We start from the raw sequence: 19320 nt of genomic DNA on the forward strand, positions 1-19320 counted from the left end.
CATGCACTGGTGCCCTCACCTATGGTATAGTGCACCTTGCCTTAGGGCTGTAAGGCCTGCTAGAGGGGTGACTTATCTATACTGCATAGGCAGTGTGAGGTTGGCATGGCACCCTGAGGGGAGTGCCATGTCGACTTAGTCGTTTTGTCCTCACCAGCACACACAAGCTGGCAAGCAGTGTCTGTGCTGAGTGAGGGGTCCCCAGGGTGGCATAAGATATGCTGCAGCCCTTAGAGACCTTCCCTGGCATCAGGGCCCTTGGTACCAGGGGTACCAGTTACAAGGGACTTACCTGGATGCCAGGGTGCGCCAATTGTGTAAACAAAAGTACAGGTTAGGGAAAGAACACTGGTGCCGGGGCCTGGTTAGCAGGCCTCAGCACACTTTCAAATCAAAACTTAGCATCAGCAGAGGCAAAAAGTCAGGGGATAACCATGCCAAGGAGGCATTTCCTTACACTTTGTCATTCCCAAAAAAGACAGTGTACTCTCTACAATATTATTTTTTCATTCCCAAAAAAGACAGTGTACTCTCTACAATATTAGACATCAGGCCATTAAATCATTACTTCCTATCAGAGCACTTCCATATGGTAACTCTATAGGATGTATTTCCTCTACTACAACAGGGTGACTGTATGCATTGGACCTAAAGGGCGCTTATTTTCATATCCCAATACATCCAAGCTCACCCCAAATACCTCTAGGGCCTAGTCTCAACACAATTGGTGTTAGCCTACCCAAATGCAGCCAGGATTCACATTATCACACTGCTACATCAGTTTCACTCAATGAACACAACCGTTCTAAGTCTTAGGCATGTTGGCATCTTGTATCATAATAGTGCCATTTGCGGGCCTGCGCATGCATCAGCTGCAGGAATGTCTGGTGAGTCAATGATCTCAGTCACAAAGTCAATTACAGGATCTAGTATTGGTAGGAAGCTGTACACATTACACTCTGATAGATTGTGTTTTCCACCATTGCAAAGATGTGGTGGTTCCTATACCCTGTTCCCCTTGATCATTCTCACAGCAGATTCATTCCTCACAGGATGGGGTGCACACCTACAGGATCTCACAGTTCAGGGTCTCTGGGATAACCATTTCTCCACCAACTATGCAGTTCACTTAGCATTGAAAGCATTTCTGCTTCACCTGAAAGGCAAGGTTGTCTTGGTTCGCACAGACAACACAACAGTTATGTTTTAATTACAAAAGAAGGGGAGGAGGGGGAATACACTCTAAAATTCACACCTATCTCAGATGCTTTGGCATTGGGCAATGCATCACAACATTCCCCTGTTAGCTGACCACCTCCCAGGGACAAACAACTTAGCCGACCTTCTGAGCAGGATTCGACAAGTCAATGATTGGACTCCCATTCTTCCACAAGTGGGTGTTCCAAAGATGGTCCTGTTTGCAACTGCAGACAGCGCAAAATGCCCAGACTTCACCTCCAGGCTTTCACACCCGCTATCCAAGGACAATGCTTTATGGATGAACTGGACAGGGATATTTGCCTGTGCTTTTCCACCTCTCCCACGTCTTCCATTTGTGGTGCGGAAGCTCAAGAAAACCTTTAGCCCTCATTCTGGTTGTTCCCACTTGGGCTTGCCAACCATGGTTCACCACACTACTCGCGCTCTCAGTAGTGCAGCACTAGAAACTAAACCCAGATCTCACTCAGAATCCTGGAGAAGTCAGGCACCCAAATCCAAAGGAACTCAAACTTTTGACTCTGGAGGTCTTGAAATTCGGTTACTTAAATTTCCCACTAGAATGCATGACCATTATCAAAGAAGCACGTAAGCCCACAACCAGACCATGTTATGCTGCTAAGTGTAAAAGATTTGTTTTGTGCTGCTTTGCAGCAACAGTTCAAAACATTGTCTGCCATCTTCATTTGCAGTCTTCTGGCCTAGCGTACACTTCAATAAGCCTGAATTTAGCTGCATTAGCTGACTCCCTGCAAAACAGACGGCATTTATTATTGTTTAAAGTACCAGCCATTAAGACATTCATGGAAAGCCTTAAAGTAATTCCACCTAGGGTTCCCCCTGCAGCTGCTTTGAATCTTAACATTGTACTTACCAGACTTATAAGCCCGACATTCAAGCCATTGAATAACTTCCCTCTTCCATTCCGATCTTGAAAGGTAGCCTTTTTAGTAGCAATCACTTCTCATGGAGTGGGTGCCCAAGCTCAAAATCAGAGAGGGGTTCTTTTACCTCATAACTCGAAACTTCTACGACGAAAAACAACTTGCTCACATCCAGACACACCACTAGATGGCAGGAGTATGCAGAGCATGCAAATCTACAGCACTAATTAAACAGATGCTTGCAGGGTAAGTAGCATAAGCCTTCTGAATTATTACTTTGGAATAATTGGTAAAATGCCATCTTTTAAACAGGTCTCGACTCACCAACTGGCCTAGACTTCTCGGATACCACTTCCAGCTCCTTCACTGTTTATTGGATGGCTCCACGAGCAACCGTAACAGGCTACAAAATCCAGTACCACCCTGAGACTGGTGGAGGCAGGCCAAAGGAGGAGCGGGTGCCACCCTCTCGCAACTCGCTCACACTTACCAACCTGACCCCAGGCACAGAGTATGTGGTTAGCATTTTTGCTGTAAATGGCAGACAGGAGAGCGTGCCTCTTGTGGGACAACAGGCAACAGGTATGTTGAACTGCATGGCCACCAAGTCCTTGGTTGAATGTTTGTGTTGGAGGGAGCCATTTGTATGGACACTTGCCTTTTGAGCCTAGATCCAGAACCTTTGAATGTCTGAGTGCGGCCAAATATTTTTGTTTTGGACTTTTGAGGATCCTGGCATAGTATTGTTCATGAAAGTTTGGATAGAAAAATTGCCTTAAACTATTAACCCCCCTCCATTTTTCATTTCTACCAGTTTCCGATACTCCAACTAACCTAGAAGTCACTTCCTCCACACCCACCTCCATGAGTATCAGCTGGGATGCCCCTCCTGTTGGTGTTCGGTACTATCGCATAACATATACTGAAACAGGTAATACTATGGAACTAGAACAAACTTGTTAAAACTGAATGACCAAACTATCATGTGTGTGGCTAACCAATTGAAGTGGGCATGTTGGAACACAGATGGAATAATAGCAATAGTAAAGGCCTGTGCGTCTAGTCTGTTGGCACTAAAAAGTGGATGAAGGAAAAGGAGTTGGTTTCTGCTTCTTATTTCAACATTTTTGGATATGTATTTCGTTGAAGGTCTTTGCCCTATTGCATTGACTTAAAAAAAGGTGAGCTTAGAAACCTACTAGTGGCATACCAAACCCAAAATAACTATTCTTTTGGACATCCATTTTTTTTTTTCCTAATAAAGAAATTATTACCTTGTAGCTCCCACTTTCAAAAATCATTCTTTTTACTGTATTCTGCTGAGCAACTCATAGTAAACTGCATTCTGAAATGAGTAAGGAGGCTGCAAAGTAAAATCACAGGTATTCCTCATTTATGTATTGGTAGAGGAAGTGGAATATGCTCCAAGTGGAGTGCAGTTTTAATGGACTGCACAGGGTTATCATGGAAAAACATGGTAGATATATGGAATTATGAATGATATGAGTACATTCTTGTAGGAAGTTGGCTCTGTATGCACTATTTCAAAGTAAGGAATAGTATGCACAGAGTCCAAGGGTTCCCCTTAGAGGTACGATAGTGGCAAAAAGAGATAATTCTAATGCTCTATTTTGTGGTAGTGTGGTCGAGCAGTAGGCTTATCAGAGGGTAGTGATAAGCATTTGTTGTACACACAGGCAATAAATGAGGAACACACACTCAGAGACCATTCCAGGCCAATAGGTTTTTGTATAGAAAAATATATTTTCTTAGTTTATTTTAAGAACCACAGGTTCAAGATTTACAAGTAATACTTGAAATGAAAGGTATTTCAGGTAGGTACTTTAGGAACTTTGAATTAGGAAAATAGCATATACAGTTTTCACATAAATGACATGGCTATTTTAAAACTAGACACAGTGCAATTTTCAACAGTTGCTGGGGGAGGTAAGTGTTTGTTAGTTTTTGCAGGTAAGTAAACCACCTACGGGGTTCAAGTTTGGGTCCAAGGTAGCCCACCGTTGTGGGTTCAGAGCAACCCCAAAGTTACCACACCAGCAGCTCAGGGCCGGTCAGGTGCAGAGGTCAAAGTGGTGCCCAAAACGCATAGGCTTCAATGGAGAAGGGGGTGCCCCGGTTCCAGTCTGCCAGCAGATAAGTACCCGCGTCTTTGGAGGGCAGACTAGGGGGGTTTTGTAGGGCACCGGGGGGGGATCCAAGTTCACACAAAGTACACACTTAGCAGCATGGGGGTGGCCGTGTGCAGTGTGCAAACAAGCGTCAGGTTCGTAATAGGAATCAATGGGAGACAAAGGGGTCTCTTCAGCGATCCAGGCATGGGGGGGGCTCCTCGGGGTATCCACCACCTGGGCAAGGGAGAGGGCCACCTGGGGGTCGCTCCTGCACTGGAGGTCGGATACTTCAGGTCCTGGGGGCTGCGGATGCAGTGCCTTTACCAGGTGTCGGGTCTTTGAAGCAGGCAGTCGCGGTCAGGGGGAGCCTCGGGATTCCCTCTGCAGGTGCGCTGTGGGGGCTCAGGGGGGGGGGGGGTCAACTCTGGCTACTCACGGTCTCGCAGTCGCCATGGAGTCCTCCCTGAAGTGATTGTTCTCCAAGTCGAGCCGGGGGCGTCGGGTGCAGAATGCCAAGTCTCACGCTTCCGGCGGGAAACGCGTTTTGTTTCAAAGTTGCTTCTTTGTTGCAAAGTTGCAGTCTTTGGTGAACAGAGCCGCTGTCCTCAGGAGTTCTTGGTCCTTCTAGATGCAGGGCAGTCCTCTGAGGCTTCAGAGGACGCTGGTCCCTGTGGAAAGCGTCGCTGGCGCAGGGTCTTTAGAAGTGGGGAGACAGGCCGGTAGAGCTGGGGCCAAAGCAGTTGGTGTCTCAGTCTTCTCTGCAGGTTTTTCAGCTCAGCAGTCCTTCTTCGTCTTAGGTTGCAGGAATCTAGTTTCCTAGGTTCTGGGGAGCACTTAAATACTAAATTTAAGGGTGTTTAGGTCTGGGGGTTAGTAGCCAATGAGGGGAGAGGGGCACATCCCTAATCCTATTGGGGGAATCCTCCATCTGCAAGATGGAGGATTTCTAAAAGTTAGTCACCTCCGCTCAGGACACCTTAGGGGCTGTCCTGACTGGCCAGTGACTCCTCCTTGTTTTTCTCATTATTTCCTCCGGCCTTGCCGCCAAAAGTGGGGCTGTGGCCGGAGGGGGCGGGCAACTCCACTAGCTGGAGTGCCCTGGGGTGCTGTAACAAGGGGGGGGTGAGCCTTTGAGGCTCACCGCCAGGTGTTACAGTTCCTGCAGGGGGAGGTGTGAAGCATCTCCACCCAGTACAGGCTTTGTTACTAGCCACAGAGTGACAAAGGCACTCTCCCCATGTGGCCAGCAACATGTCTGGTGTGTGGCAGGCTGTTAAAACCAGTCAGCCTACACGGGTAGTCGGTTAAGGTTTCAGGGGGCACCACTAAGGTGCCCTCTGGGGTGTATGTTACAATAAAATGTACACTGGTATCAGTGAGCATTTATTGTGCTGAGAAGTTTGATACCAAACTTCCCAGTTTTCAGTGTAGCCATTATGGTGTTGTGGAGTTCGTGTATGACAGACTCCCAGACCATATACTCTTATGGCTACCCTGCACTTACAATGTCTAAGGTTTTGCTTAGACACGGTAGGGGCATAGTGCTCATGCACTTGTGCCCTCGCCTATGGTATAGTGCACCCTGCCTTAGGGCTGTAAGGCCTGCTAGAGGGGTGACTTATCTATACTGCATAGGCAGTGTGAGGGTGGTATGGCACCCTGAGGGGCGTGCCATGTCGACTTAGTTGTTTTGTCCTCACTAGCACACACAAGCTGGCAAGCAGTGTGTCTGTGCGGAGTGAGGGGTCTCCAGGGTGGCATAAGACATGCTGCAGCCCTTAGACCTTCCCTGGCATCAGGGCCCTTGGTACCAGGGGTACCAGTTACAAGGCACTTACCTGGATGCCAGGGTGTGCCAATTGTGGAAACAAAAGTACAGGTTAGGGAAAGAACACTGGTGCTGGGGGGCTAATTAGCAGGACTCCGCACACTTTCAAATCAAAACTTAGCATCAGCAAAGGCAAAAAGTCAGGGGGTAACCATGCCAAGGAGGCATTTCCTTACAATTCTCAAATATGTACTTTGTTGGGCTAGAACACTTTAACATTGCGCCCTATGAATGGTTCATAAAGCTTTTTAGAATGTTATGTTTTCAGTTTTTACTATGGCAGTCGGACTTTACATTGGTACGTTTGCTTTATATACATTTTTTTTTTTTTTTTATTTTTTTTTTTTTTTCTATGCTGAAAGTGTGAATGGGTTTGGTATTATTCTAAATCTGTTCTCTCCTAGGAGGTGAGACTCCAGTACAGGAATTCACGGTACCGGGTGACAGGTCTGATGCCCCCATCCGTGGTCTGAAGCCTGGAGCAGAATACATAATCACTGTGTATGCTGTTACAGGGCGAGGAGATAGCCCTGCATCTAGCAAGCCAGTCACAGTCACACACAAAACAGGTGCTGACTACAAAGCATGCCTGTTAATATGCAACAATTCCACAACTCCTCTCTTGAGTTCTGACAATGTAACTTTGTTTTTGCAGTGGTGGATAAACCAACTCAGTTGCAAGTGACTGATGTTCAAGATCACAGCATTCAAGTCCGCTGGATGCCTTCCTCTACTCCAGTCACAGGTTACAGAGTCACCAGTGTCCCCAAAAGTGGTGTGGGTCCTACTGTGTCGCATGTTGTACCCCCAGGTAAGGGCATCCAAACTTGCAGTGAATTCCACACTACCAGCTGATACTTACATTTATGTGAAATTTCTAATTTGGAAAAAAAAGCCATGTGTATAAACTGTTTTAGTATGGTATTAATTAATCTAAGTTTTCCTACTTATGGAATGGGACCAGCTTTCAAAGTGAGGGTCTGAAGCTTCTCATACTATGACCATCTGGTTGTGCAGAAGCAACAATCCTCATTAAAATAAAATTGCATTTATTTGCAGTGAGAGGCATTTTTCACCTATCTGCCTACTTCTGTTTAAAGAGATGCTAATTGGGTACAAAAACCCATCTATACATAAGACCATAACCACTGTGGTTAGGTTGAGTTGACTCCCGATTAAGGCTCCATATATATCCTAGCTGAATCGGATTGCTTTAACTGTCCTCTGAAATCAGAGGTTGCCTTCATTTTTTGGACAGCATAAAGGCAGTTGCTTTCATAGGGCGGTTGACTGAACTGAGAAAGGTAATTTTCCAGGCGGGTCTTGGTAAAACTGGAAATATCTCTTCTTGATTGATATTGAGTTATGGGTTAAAACCACCTCCTCCCTCACCCGTTAAACCAGTGTATGAACCCCTCCCTGCTACCTGTTTGAACCCACTGCAGCCCCCCCTCCACCACCTTCTACCAGTTAACGGCATCTCTCCCCACTGACCATTTTTCCAGTGACAGACCATCCGGGCATATAGATCCTGTGGGTGACTGGCTAGTTGAAGAAAGTAAATTTTGTAGTGTTTGATATGTCTTAGACCTACCGCATAAAATGCATCTGATATCTGAAGTGCTTACTCAGTCTCTCATTCCTGCAGCACTGATCGTGGATTTATTCTCTGCATTATTTCTAACTTGCTGTACGCGCACTCCTTTTTGGCTTGCCAGGTAGAACCGTGACTGTGGAATGTAACTAATGTTCTGGCATCTTTTTTTATATTTTATCCAGATCAAACTGAAATGACCATTGAAGGCTTGGAGCCAACCGTGGAATATGTGGTGAGCGTCTATGCCCAAGGCAAAAACGGTGAAAGCCAGCCTCTGGTTGAGACTGCAGTCACCAGTACGTATGCCCCTTATTCATATTTTTATTTTGTTATTTTTTTTTAAATAAATTTCAAAATTGGTTTCGAGGTTCCAAGGATTGCAGTTGGAGGAGACTAGTATCGCGCTTACGTATGAATGAGAAATAGCATTAGAAAACTCTGTGTTTCTCAGTCTATCAACCACTAAAGAATGAGGGAATGAAGCCAGAACTTTTACTTATAATGTACATGGTATTCATCTGAGACCGATCAAATATATTTAGCTATCACACAGGATGTACTTGTGTACAGAGTCAGACTATCCTATAGGGCAATCGTCATTGTGTGGACAGGCCAGTGTGTGGACTTTTTTTTATTTTTTATTTTTTATTATTTTTTTTTTTTTTCTTGTTTTTTTTGGGGGGCTATTTGTGAGACTTTGTCTGGGCTGTGTTTCTCTCCTCCCCCGAAACACTCAAACTGCTTGTTCTTACAAGTTCGAAACTGCTCCAAATTTGCAAACTCGGATCTCTTCCCTCCCCCCACTCTCCCCGCTATCTAATTCAACAGTGCAGGCTACTTTTGTTCAGCTGCCCACCATCTACTGTACATGGATTGTTGAATAAGAGAAGTGATTAAGGAGTGAGAACGTAATTATATGCTTTAATCTATATACAACTGGGGTTGTTGGCATCTGTGGTATGAGCGGTAAGGACCGCTAACTGAGGGGTATTGTTAATATTTAAAGAGTTTGGCTGTGGTGTACTTTTTAAAACTGTAAACTAGAAGCCACCCACTGACTAAAAACCTATCCAAGATTGCAACCGAAACAAAAAATTAGAGTCCACACTAATTATCTTCTCCGGAAAAGCTGAATACCTCCTCAAAATGTGTTGCCTTTTATAGAGTCCTTTTTAAAGGCTGTCATTCCTTGAAGAATGAAATGTTGTATGAATCAATGTCAACTGAAGATTGTGATTTGAATACAGAATGTACTGTGTATAGGTTTTTTGATAAACGCATTCTTTTGAAGTTGATTCAACATTAATAGCCATCATTGGGTTTCCTTAGTAACGTCGTATTGTGTGAAACTTAAATGCTTTACCTGATAGGGGTACTGACATTGTGGGGGAAATAGTTTGGCATGGCCATTGAGTGGATATCTAGCAAGCCATGTAGTGTTAGTTTGGAAAATAATTAGATGTTTTAAAACCCCACTGGTTTTCAGGAAATATACTTGGTATCACGGGATGAATTGTTCCATGTTGGACACATTCTGTTTATATAAAAAAGAAAAAGAAAAACACGGAGGCTTCAGCTGCTGGGACGCTTCTGCTTTACCAATTTTCCTTTTCTTTAGTCTTGTGCAAAAAAAAAAAAATGTTTTTGTTTCCTTTCGTTGCCCATTTTGGTGACTGGATGTGCAGTGTTGATTTCTTGATTGCTGTAGATTTATTTCAACATCCCTGAGCGAGAACAACATTTGTCCTCGTGTGACTAACACAGTAATGCAAATGACTTCAGAAATATGTTCTCTTCCATTCTTTGCAGATTTTTTAATTGGCGATTTAAAAAAAAAAAAATCCAAATAACTTCGGAGAAGTGTAAAATGTTGAAGTAATATTTTTTTTTTTTTTTTGTAAAAGTCCGCAATAAAACTGCTACTCCTGTGATGCCAGTAAAACTAGATATTCAGTGAAATAGAATGGATTCTAGTCCGTTTTGATTCCTTTGCCACACTCCTTTGGTGCTTTTGTGATGGTCAATTTCCCATCTCAAACTACCTTTGAAGTCATTTGCAATATTGGATTAGAGTTTATCTTGCCAATAAAAATGAATCTATTACAGAAAATTGCTTTGCATGTGATGCTGCTTTTCTCTTCCACAAATCTACCTCTTAATGTTTCTGCCCCTACCCACTATGTTCGTTTTCCTCTGGTCTCTGCCTGCCTGTTGCTTACGCTGCTAATTTATCAACGTTAATTTGCCTAACAGACATTGACCGCCCTAAAGGACTGGCATTCACCGAGGTGGATGTCGATTCCCTCAAATTAGTTTGGGAAAGCCCGAAGGGGCAGGTCACCACATACAAGGTGACCTACTCAAACCCAGAGGATGGGATTCACGAGCTAGTTCCTGCACCGAATGGAGACGAAGATACTGCACAGCTGCACGGCCTTCGACCCGGTGCAGAGTATACCGTTAGTGTTGTGGCGTTACACGATGACATGGAAAGTCAGCCGCTGATAGGAACTCAGGTCACAGGTATACTTTTATTGCTGTCATGCTTGTTGTGATATTTGGGCTGGGCGTGTGTCCTCTCCAAGAGAATTAATTTATATACCATATTCTAGACGTTAGTGTCATTAATTGTGGACATTCTGTCAAAGGTAATTCACTGTCTAGCTCTTATATCAAAAGATGATGTCCGTGGGATATTATGGGGCTGCTCTTTGAGGATAACTGGCATCATTTATAACATTTGTCGCATTTGGACCAGAAATAACTGATTTAAAATGAGGAGCAGGATTTGTTTTGAAGCAGTTAAAATGATTGCAAAAGATACTGGTGCTGATTTGTGTACTGTTTAAACTTGATGCAACATGCGCTGCAAACAATGTTAGTTTGGGAAGTGTTGCATCATTTTGCATTAGCAAACTGGTTACAGTGTGTGTTTATTTTTTTTTATTTTTTTTATCTCTCCTCCTTTCTTGTAGACAAATTATGCATTAGAAGGCGCTTCAGTTGTTTATATATACACCATACCCCACTTTGTTTTACTTGATTTATTCACTTAATAATTACAGTGAAGTCCTTGGACTCCTACACTCTTCTACAATGGGGAATACATTCTAAAGACCAAACTAGTGTAGTCTTCTGGTAGCATGTTGCACACTGACAACCAAACTGTACTACATATTATGATAGTAAAATGATTCCTTATAAAGGGTATTGTTGCCAGCATTGCCACCTTCTCCAGAGTTGTGACCATACGCAAGAGTTGACAGTGCGAGTGTCCGTGCAAGTCTGTATTGTACAACAATTCAGCAGAACTACCACAACACATGTGGCAGAAGAGGATAATGGCAATTTTAAACAGTGTACAAACCAAATTACTCAACAGTGCAAAAGAACTGCTTTACTTTAGTACACAAAATCTTGATGGCAAAATTCCATCAATCTCACAACCAAAGAGTGGAAATCTATTTCAGATTGGCAACCATATTTATGAAGTGAAGGTACAAAATTACAGTGCACCCCTTCTACTTGGCACAGCATTTTGAAACTGGTGTTTCAACCGTGGTCATGGTGATAAAATAGGGATGTTCTTTTTTTCTGGAGTGATAAGTTATACATTCATTGTAAATTGCCTTCTTTGCCTGTTAGTAGCACTCTTCCCACGTAAATATACATATTGTACTGGTTCACCATGACACAACTAGTTATTTACCATTTTGGAGTCTCAAAGCCTTAGCATGAACTTAATATTTTGCTAACCGCCACCCTTTCCTTTATGCCTTACAGCAATTCCTCCCCCAACAAACCTGCTGTTTTCGCAAATTACCCCAACTAGTGTGACTGTGAGCTGGCGCCCTCCTAATGTGCAGCTGACTGGCTACCGTGTGCGAGTTCACCCCAAGGAGAAGGCCGGACCAATGAAGGAGATCAATCTTTCTCCCGATAGCACTTCTGCAGTTGTAACTGGGTTGATGGTAAGCCATTTGTATTGGCTCGATGGAACATTTGTTTGTTACTTATACAGGATTCTCAGAATTTAGTACATCAGTTGAAGATGTTTAGTCCATAGCAACATTACACTTCCATCATCTTTCTAGCAATGATCCAGGCATCTGCACTGGGCATGTATCTGCTGACTAGTTCTGCTTGGCAGACTAAAAAAAAAAAAGAAAAAAACCCAAACAAATGTTGTATCTGTGTCCACGAAGAACTGCCTTCGCGACTCTTGTTCCTTAATATGTTTGGGTAAGTAGAGGGGTGGGATAGGGTGCATTATTTTGGGTTTGGGGAATGACATCCGGATCTAGGAAGTTGTGTAACATAGTGGAGTACTATCGCTTAGACACGTAATGCCGGTTTGTCACCTTTGCAACTTTAATTGTTGAACTTGATGCACAGCATCAAATATAAATAGTCCACTAATATGAAAATAATCTGTCAAGAGTCATACATGCATTATTCTGGAAAATGTTCTGTTCAAAATTGGTGAAATATTTCATACAGCCTTCCCAACTGCAGGGGTAGAGGTGCAGGAGGCCAAACCTCAACACAGAAATCAGATGGAAGCAATATAGCCAACCACCATCTGATTATGGCGCTGTATGGACTATAAACACTTTTACAGAAAACACTAGCAGAATTTTTCACTATTCAACCTTTTCTAAAGTTGCCAGTTTGTTCTAAATGGAAACCTATTTGTTTACCGGCACAGTAGGAACATTGTTTTGCAGCCATATTGTCTAGTCATCTGAGCTTGTTGGCCACATTTTGTCCTAAACACCTTAGGTATAAATTTCTCAAGTCTATGATTAATCTACAAAAAGCTTAATTCTAACTAGGTCATGACGGTCTACAGGTATGTGTTGTGTTTACCATATAAGCTTATTCTTGAACACTGTTAAATCTGCCTTTTTTATTTTGTTTGATAAAGAAATGTCTTTGGAAAAATGTTTTTATTTTTTTATTTTATTTTTAAATTATACTTTATATTTGATTCCAGGTGGCAACAAAGTATGAAGTCAGTGTCTATGCTCTGAAGGACTCCCTGACCAGTCGGCCTGCTCAAGGCATAGTGACTACTCAAGAAAGTATGTGCTCATACATCTTGTCTCCACCAACATCACTCAATAGATGATGCCTTTGTGGTATCTTATTCTTCTGGCCTTGAATGTTCGTGGATCATTCCAAAATGGACTTTAACAAAAAATGTTTCTTAAAAGTTTAAATATCAACCATGAGTACGTAGCACCTATGCTAGCAATGAAATGCCTGTTGATCCAGGAGGTGTTGGTGGTTACTGGCTAGTATAAATTGGCTATGTGGCTTCCCAGAGGTGGTTCTGCACTTGTATAGAGACCTGCTACTTTATCTGTTTGTCTCCCAAAGGTAGCTAGTTTTAACAGTCTAGGATGGATCCAGAATCAGACAGGCTTGAAACACTGATGCAGTACTTGTATAGTTTCCACTAGTGGGACTGGTAGTACATGGTCCATATCTTAGCCAGAGGGAGTGCTATGTGCCAGAGTAATCTGTATAGGGCCTGACTTGTGAAATTGTCTAAATTTCAGTGGTCTATGGACTGTACTGACTTTAGTCTTCGTGTTATTTTTCATTTCCACCATCTGATGAATAACTTAACAGGTTAACCACTGACCTCATCTTTGCCCCCTTTCATTACAGATGTCAGCCCACCTCGCAGACCCCGTATCACAGATGTCACAGAGACAACTGTAACAATAACATGGCGCACCAAGACTGAAACCATCACCGGCTTTCATATTGATGCAATCCCAGCAGGAGGTCAGAACCCAATCCAGCGGACGATCAGCCCTGACCTACGAACCTACGTCATCACTGGCAAGTGTTTCATTGTTGCAAGATACTTAATAATTGACAGTCTCATCTGTCACTAACTTCAGGGATCAGCGACCATCAGCAAAAATAGTGATTGCAGAAAATCAGTTTGTAATAGAGTAGAAGGGCCTGGAGTGCAGTAGTCCCTGTAAAGGTGTATTTTGTGCATCAGTATATTATACATTCAAGTGCTGTGCGTATTGTGGTAGCCCTGTATGTCACAAAATGTGACTTGGCAGCCATGCATACAAGCTGTAGCTTGTAGGCCTTATGACTGGGCAAGCATGCTCAAATCGAAGCACTATGTTTGGAGACCTATAAGAACCTCACACACTGCATCAATGCTTCTGAAATGAGTCACACTGCAACCTTGTGCTCTACAAACCAGGTATAAATACTTTAGCTTGCTACCAGTTTGCACAGCACCAATCTAATGAGACAAAATACCAATGCCATCTATTTAGGTTCTATCTTGTTTAGGAATTAGGTTACGAAGTAGAGCTAGAGGATGCTTGGGTGATCCAACATAGGTCCTGGTAACTCAGCACTGTGCTAATTTTGTACATTTTTACATTTGAAAACAGTCAGTCTAAAGGTCAATTCCTATAATCTGTTTGTTCTGAATCCAGAATGAGTCTGTACCTACTTGACCTAAACTCGGTACACTTTATCTAATTGTTAACCCTATTGTCCCTTCATTTCATCTTTTTTTTTTTTTTAATGCTTCAAGATTCATTATTCTCACTACTCTGGTAAGTTTAGTAATGCTGAATAGAAGAGTATAATTCCAGAGTGGGCTAAGGAATTGGATTTAGGGGTGTGACCTTACGGAGAATAAAGGATGTGTAACGTCCGCTTGTTCCTAAACTACAGGCCTGCAGCCAGGTACCGACTACAAGATCCACATCTACACCCTGAATGATAATGCTCGCAGCTCTCCAGTGACTATTGATGCCACAACAGGTAACTAAGTGATTTCTGGAAATTCCTAATCGAAGAAGGGCATTACTGACCCCTAACTTGCAATTTGAACTGAAGATTTCAACATGGAATACTCCTGCTGAATGTAGTACAGTTTTGCTGGTGGTGTTATAGTGAGGCACACACTTTAAACTTACAAAAGCTTAGAAATTCGCCAGTTATCTCAACTAACCAATTCATTCCCTAAAGTAACTAGAACTCGCGCCCTTGCCATTCACTGCTAATTAGCCACAAATGATGGCACTGATTACATCTTTGATAATATAATTGATAATATCAAAGTAATCTTTGCAGTAAAATTATTGATCAGATAACTGGCACTGGCAGGTGTTCTATTTTACCTTGGGGCACTAATTATAGTTACTTCCAGTAACTCATTGGTGAATTTCTATGGTTTGTACATTTAAAATGTGAGCCTAACTATAACATCCCTTGTAACCTTTGGGTTTTTAAGTGGAAAATAGATAGATATAGATATATATATAGATTAATATAGTTTTTGTTTTTTTGGTTTTAACATAAATATTTATGCTCCTGCTCAAGGATTCCTTGACGTTTGTAAAGAAAGGCACCCACTTTGCTATTTCATCTCCCATGTTTGTGTATACTGCCTTGTGAACACTGAAATAAAAGGGTAGTTTGTTTAGTATATAATAAAGCTCCTGATTAAATGTCAATACGTTTCGCTATACACCCTGTACTACATTTCTGGCATCATTGCAGTTTTCCCTGCTGAACTTGCCACTTGACAGTTTGTTGCATTGACTTGTTAAATGCTTGCTTTTCCATGTTTCACAAAAAGTAACAAAATATGTTGTAGCGGGTAGTTGGTGTATTTAGCAATTGTCTGCCTTGTGATCATTTGGAATTCAGAGGTTTGTAACCATTTCTCTTCTTTTTTTTTTTTTTTTTTTTTTTTTTTTTTTTTTTCTTTTTGTAAGCTGTTGATTCTCCTTCAAACCTGAGATTTTTGACTACCACCAGCAACTCCCTGCTATTCTCCTGGCAACCACCTCGTTCCAAACTGACTGGATATATCATCAAGTATGAGAAACCAGGAGGACCTGTTAGGGAAGTAGTTCCACGACCTCACCCTGGTGCCACAGAAGCCACAATCACAAGTAAGGATGCATGCCTGTGTAATATCTTTCTCATATAATAGAGGAGGCAGCAGAACAAAATAATCCCTTTATTGAGGCTGTAGTTGGGGAAAATCCACATAACTTGCAGATGCTGAACCAGATTTTTATTTATATTTTATTTGGGAGCAGTCGGTTGGGAGCCAGTTGATGGTTAATGTTAGTTAAATGTATTTAAACATTAACTAAAGAATTAGATCAGTTGCATACTTAACACAGATCATGTAGGTATCAGTACTAGAAATTGAGACTTACTGGGGATGCTAGGAGTGAGTTATTGTGGAGCAAAGACTAGAAGAAGTTATTGTTGACGAGTGTAGTCCCAGATATATTGTTCTGCTGTATAATTTGATTTTGTTCTGGCTTGGTAAATATCATTAAATTCTAACTGCTGCTTTGTTAATATCCTATAAATTTGTGTTTCATGGCATGTGTAGCTGTAGACATATATGCTCTGCATACTTCTGCCATCTAGTGGTGGGTCCGGAAGGTTGCAAATTGTTTTTGTTGGAAAGTCTTAAGTCACGGGACATAGTGACTCCTCGTCTTGTTTACAATGAAAATGATCATTTACTCCATCTTCAGAGTTTCTGCTACTGTTTGGTCCAGTCATGTTATCTCGAAGCTCCGGCCCAAGATAGAGAAAAATCTCCAAACCAATCTATTGTTTTGATTGCGTTATCTTTAACATTGCGTTTGGGATCGGGGGAAAAATCTGTATAAGTAACTTGGGGCCATGCTGTTGGGGTGGCCGTTTTCTCCATTCAACTTAATCGAGAATAAAGAACTGACCTCATTCCGTTTCTGTCCAAAGTCTCACTTCAAATTCCATCTGACTGATCACCGTCCAGTCTGTAACCTCTGACTATAGCCAGACGGAGAGGAAGACCAAGGCCTCCCAATCATTCAGGTAGAAGAAAACTGCACGAGACAGACAAGCTCATTGAAAGGCAGAGACAGGATTTGGAGAAAACGCCCAGTATTTTCGCCAAGCAGGATGTCATGTGTGATGTGGAGCAGGAGGTTCAAGAGGCATCAACTGCTGAAGAGGCATTTTTGGTCCAAGACTCTTATTCGGAGGCCAAAATGACTGTAGAAATGAAGGGGGTTCCTAAGTCAACAGGCAGTGAGCCTCTGCTCTACCTAAAAGATTACATTCGCACAGGGTCGTTTGGAGGATCTAGTGTTGGTAGACACCCACACCTCTCACACTCTCCAGTGGTAAAAACAAAAACCAATCTTTCCAAAGTGTGGCCGTTTTTAGACCCTGTTCCCTAAGCCATTCTCACAATGGACGCTTATCACATGGGATGCTCAACTTCACAACCACACAATCCAGGTCTTGGGAATCATGTTCGGTTTTGCACATCAACTCTCTGCGTGCTAGATGAACTGCTAGTATCTCCAAAGTCTTTGTATGACATCTCAAAGTAGTCCTCATACACAGACAACATGACAACCATGTTTTATCTGCAGAAACTGGGGAGGGGAACACTCACTTCAGTTGTCTTGCCTTGCACAGACATTTTGGCAGTGTGCCATTAGTTACAACATCTGCGAATTGGCAGAACAACTTCCAGGAACACAACACTTTTGCTGACCTTAGCTGGATGCTGCAAGAAGTCCAAAAATGGAAACTCCACCCCAGAGTCCTACAATCCTACTTCCGAAGATGGGGTGTTCTGTGTTGGATCTATTCGCAACAAAAGAAAACACAAAATGACCAAACTTTGCCTCCAGGCTTCCTCACTCTCCATCCAAGGGCAATGCTCTATGGATGATTTGGCAAGGGATATTTGCTTACTCTTTCCACTTCTTCCTTTTCTTTGATGTCCTTCAGAAACTCTGACAAACTCTCACAATGATACTGGCAGCACCCCCATGGGCATAACAACCATGGCTCACCAGGCTACTGGACCTTTCATTAGTACCGCACGAGAAGCTTCCTCTATACCTATATCTACTGTCAGCCACCCATATCCCAAGGCCTTTATTCTTGCAATTTGGCTCCTGAAGTCATAGAATTTGGGTATTTAAATGTACTTCAAGAAAGTATGGACATTAAGGAAGCACGAAAAGCAACCACTAGCACTTTTTATGCAGCTAAGTGGAAGCTTGTTGTTCATTACTGTATTTCTCAAAATTGGATTTCTTTTCAAGTCTCTACACAACATTTTGTAACTTCTCCATTTGCAAAAATCAAATTTAGCATATACCTCTAAAGTTACATTTAGCATCTATAGCTGCTTATTTACATAACCATATTATTCTATTTTTTAAAATCCCTGTCATGAAAGCTTTGACGAAAGGACTTAAAAGAGTAATGCCACCAAGACTACTTTCTATCCCTTCCTGGAATCTGAATCTAATACTCACCAGGCTTATGGGACCACCTTTCGAACCAATGCACTCATGTCTTCTACAATGTCTATCGTGGAAGGTAGCATTTCTAGTTTCAGTTACTTCTCTCACACGTGCAAATGACCTTTAGGCATTAACATTACAAGAACCACTTTTTTCAGGTACATAAGGATGAAGTGGTTCTTCGTACTAATCCAACTTTTATACCTAAGGTTGTGTATCAATTTCAAATCAATTAGACTATTGAATTAATGTGTGTTTTTTTTTTTTTTTTTTTTTTTTTTTCCTCAACCTGATTCAGTTCCTGGGAGAGTCCTGCACACGTGATGCGAAAAGAGCGCCTATGTTCTATATTGCTAGAACAAAAAACTTTAGAACGACAAAATGTGGTGATATCGAATTAACACAAATACAGATGAATTAAGTGATGAAGATGAGTCTTTATTGGCCTGTCATTGACCGCTCTCTCCACAACTATCAACCTTAGAACCCTCCTGGTTTCTCTCAGCCCTCAGCATTCCATGTAGAATGAAGGATGGCTAAGATGACCACAACGTCTCCCATCTCTATATAATTTGATACAAGAATATTACGCCGACATGGCACTCCCCTCAGGGTGCCATGCCAGCCTCTCACTGCCTATGCAGTATAGGTAAGACACCCCTCTAGCAGGCCTTACAGCCCTAAGGCAGGGTGCACTATACCATAGGTGAGGGTACCAGTGCATGAGCACTGTGCCCCTACAGTGTCTAAGCAAAACCTTAGACATTGTAAGTGCAGGGTAGCCATAAGAGTATATGGTCTGGGAGTCTGTTTTACACGAACTCCACAGCACCATAATGGCTACACTGAAAACTGGGAAGTTTGGTATCAAACTTCTCAGCACAATAAATGCACACTGATGCCAGTGTACATTTTATTGTAAAATACACCCCAGAGGGCACCTTAGAGGTGCCCCCTGAAACTTAACCGACTCTGTGTAGGCTGACTAGTTTTAGCAGCCTGCCACACTAGAGACATGTTGCTGGCCCCATAGGGAGAGTGCCTTTGTCACTCTGAGGCCAGTAACAAAGCCTGCACTGGGTGGAGATGCTAACACCTCCCCCAGGCAGGAGCTGTAACACCTGGCGGTGAGCCTCAAAGGCTCACCCCTTTGTCACAGCCCAGCAGGGCACTCCAGCTTAGTGGAGTTGCCCGCCCCCTCCGGCCACGGCCCCCACTTTTGGCGGCAAGGCTGGAGGGAACAAAGAAAGCAACAAGGAGTCGTCACTGGCCAGTCAGGACAGCCCCTAAGGTGTCCTGAGCTGAGGTGACTCTAACTTTTAGAAAT

The 19320-nt window shown here is 42.6% G+C and overlaps 1 protein-coding gene across 7 annotated transcripts in view; it reads left to right on the plus strand.

Annotated features, from left to right (window-relative positions):
* Positions 1–19320, plus strand: part of FN1 (fibronectin 1) — a 169419-nt gene that overhangs the window by 126475 nt on the left and 23624 nt on the right. For 4 of the 7 annotated variants that reach the window (XM_069225629.1, XM_069225631.1, XM_069225632.1 and 1 more), the window contains 10 exons: positions 2415–2684; positions 2917–3033; positions 6467–6631; positions 6718–6873; positions 7842–7955; positions 11443–11630; positions 12656–12743; positions 13336–13512; positions 14383–14472; positions 15432–15611. In XM_069225629.1, the coding sequence (XP_069081730.1) occupies positions 2415–2684; positions 2917–3033; positions 6467–6631; positions 6718–6873; positions 7842–7955; positions 11443–11630; positions 12656–12743; positions 13336–13512; positions 14383–14472; positions 15432–15611 (1545 nt within the window). Of the gene's footprint in view, positions 1–2414; positions 2685–2916; positions 3034–6466; positions 6632–6717; positions 6874–7841; positions 7956–9912; positions 10183–11442; positions 11631–12655; positions 12744–13335; positions 13513–14382; positions 14473–15431; positions 15612–19320 lie in introns of all 7 variants that reach the window. The other 3 variants (XM_069225626.1, XM_069225627.1, XM_069225630.1) reach the window with 1 other exon arrangement.

This window comes from Pleurodeles waltl, chromosome 3_1 (assembly GCF_031143425.1).
Source record: "Pleurodeles waltl isolate 20211129_DDA chromosome 3_1, aPleWal1.hap1.20221129, whole genome shotgun sequence".
NCBI lineage: Eukaryota > Metazoa > Chordata > Amphibia > Caudata > Salamandridae > Pleurodeles > Pleurodeles waltl.